The sequence below is a fragment of the Perna viridis genome, chromosome 3 (genome assembly GCF_037379345.1).
Source record: "Perna viridis isolate PV_CMFRI_1.1 ecotype Kerala chromosome 3, ASM3737934v1, whole genome shotgun sequence".
Lineage (NCBI taxonomy): Eukaryota > Metazoa > Mollusca > Bivalvia > Mytilida > Mytilidae > Perna > Perna viridis.
The window spans coordinates 28,924,008-28,926,745 of record NC_142447.1 but is presented as its reverse complement, the minus strand read 5'-3'; the positions used below and the strand labels follow the sequence as shown (position 1 = coordinate 28,926,745).

General features: G+C 32.3%; 1 protein-coding gene across 1 annotated transcript; it reads right to left on the bottom strand.

The window, feature by feature from the left end:
• Positions 1–687: 687 nt before the first annotated feature.
• Positions 688–2,738, bottom strand: LOC148621751 (hepatic lectin-like). Its single transcript, XM_088576429.1, has 3 exons — positions 2,491–2,738; positions 1,871–2,041; positions 688–1,590 (listed from the first exon to the last, which is right to left on the bottom strand). Exons 1-3 carry the CDS (start codon positions 2,549–2,551, stop codon positions 1,361–1,363), a joined length of 462 nt encoding a protein of 153 aa, XP_088432555.1. The 5' UTR covers positions 2,552–2,738; the 3' UTR covers positions 688–1,360.

The following is a 2,738-nucleotide window of genomic DNA, read 5'->3' as shown; positions in this document are numbered from 1 at the left end:
CAAATAATTGAAATTTGTTTTTTTTTTTCATTCATTTAAGTAGTCACTGAGTCGAACTGAGAATCACTTCGGACAAACATTTGTTACAAACATACACACAAGATCAATTACGTTGGACAGTAAGCAAATTAAGTGGACATTCGTAACGTGAATAAATGTTTTGGAAGCCATGCAGAGTCACATTTGAGGGCCGATATTTTTCCTAGACCAACAGTAGTTATAACGTATTTACCTCATTTGCTATTTGTTTACCATACTGAGAGAGATTATTGTACAGGCACATTGACCCAAAACTTCGAATAGATTCAATTAGGATATGAAGACAGTAATACGGCACCGACTCCAGATAGATATAGCCGTTATACCAAAACGATGCACTGTAATTTTTGTATACTGACAATATTTGTCGAATATAAGTTAAAAACTTCACAAAGGCACTAGTTGACAGAACTACAGTCATTACAGTCTGTATTTGTCGAAAAGAACAGTTGTATTAATACATAAGCCAATAATTTTGAATAAAATGCTTCCATTTCATTTTATCAAACAAAATATCCTTTAACAAATAACCTCTTTATTTTACATTTTTTCTCTAAAATTACACTTTACAACAATAAAACCATTGAAAAATAAGGGAAAATATATTTATGAATGGCTATTCATTCGATCATTATAAGCTATATTACTTTGGCAGCTTTAATATGGTGTGTTGCACATGAAACATGACAGTTTATATCATTGAACAGGCAGACAGTAGAAAAATATTCCTCTATAATTATTAGAAGTATCTTTAAAAAAATGTTTGGCTTAGTTTGCCTGTGCGCTTCTTTCTTAAATGAATGACTAAATGAAACAGCATATTTTAAAGACAAACTTACTCCGCTATCATAAGTTTGTTATGTAAATGTCAATTTCCAAAAACAGAGATTTTGTAAAGTGTAAGGTTGACCAAAAAGCAATGACTCTTGCTTCGATGATGGCCACATAGTACAATTTTAACTTATATCTGTATCATACGACTAATTGTACCTAGTACATCCACGATTTATGTACGTTAAGGAACTAATCAGTGTTGTTGAAAAATGAAATAAGGAAATGCATATACCAAAAAAAGAAAAAAAAGAAAATAAAAGTAAATGATAAAGAAAACACATTAACAAAAAAAAAACAAAAAAAAACAACAAAAAAAAAACAAGAAAACAAAACAAAAAAATCCAAAATACAACCCACCAGTAAACATAACACACACACAAGCAAACAAACCAAGAACAGTAATAGTTTTATTGAACTAATTTGTAATACCAACACCAAATTCATGAAACAAATGGTCTAAAAGAAAATATTATAATATCTATATCAGTCATATTTCACAAAGAAACATTTTTTTCTGTCCGCAATATTCATCAACAACCTGTCTTGGTGACATTTTTAGGCAACCACAGTCAGATTCCTTCCCAGGGTAACCACTGTCATTGTTGTTGAATGAACTGAAAGGGAATGATGATGACGCGTCTTTCATGTTCCAGCGCCAATCACCCTCGTTTTTTAGATCACTGGCACCAATAAAGTATTGGTCGTTACCAATGGCATCTGCAAAATATAAAAAAAACAACACAAACGGTTCTGTGTAGAATTTGGCGTTGTTATTCTGTTCAGTGGACGGGATTCTGTTTACCCAAAGCACACATATATAAAATTGGCACGACTATAACTAGATATACAATTAAACAGTGTTAGTTAGACTTGAAATATATTTGAAATGCCCGTATAAACTGCATAAGACAGTTTTGATTTATAACGAGAGCAGTAACATTGTAAGTATCATGAAAAAACTGATGTGTATCAATGAATATAACTTAACAATACATACATGTGTTATCTAAAAAGTCTAACGCCAACAAGTGTTTAGATGTAGAATCCATAACAATTAGTTGCCCTCCATCTTGTTTGCAGTGCGTTTTAGCGTCATGCCAGTTCAATTTGTCGGTACTTCTTTTAACGCACATTCCTTTGTAGAAAATATATTGCGAGTGGACACAGACTACAACGATAATAATAAATAGGAAACTTTAATGACGTACAGTCTACGTCTACTTTCTGCACGTGTACGTCATTTCCTACAGCGTAAGGTTGTATTCAAAAACCGAAAACACATATTTTTTTCACTTTGAAAAGATAAAAAGGAAAGCAATCGCTTTTGATCCTTACACTAGAAACTTATTGAAGTTGTTCACAAATTGACAAAATAGAAATATGAATCAGTAATAAAGGGCATGCAAGATTAGGTCAAATGGCGGATGCAATCTGTGAATATTTAGCAAAAAGAAAAATAGCAGTTTGATGTTGAGATAATGGGCTATCTCAAATACCGATGATTGTTTCTCTCGGCTGTAAATTTGTTTAAATTTTAATGACATGTCTCTTGCTATTTGAAAAAAGAAATCATCGTTGCAATAGTAAAACATACTAGTTTAATTGCCGTGTTTGTACCTTGATTTGGTGTTTTTATGTACACGTCGCTTTGTGAACTCCCCTTGTATGAGTAGGTCATGGAAGTCGGATAGTCACTAGCGTAACATGATGCACCAATGACAATCACAACTAAGCAGTTCTCATTCTGGATACAATATTCAAAGCAGGAGTGTTTTGTATTGTCATTTTTAAATAAATAGCTAAAAGGAGTAAGAGGTAGTATTGTTGACAATTCCTTTGTTTTCTTGAAGGTGACGTCGACTACA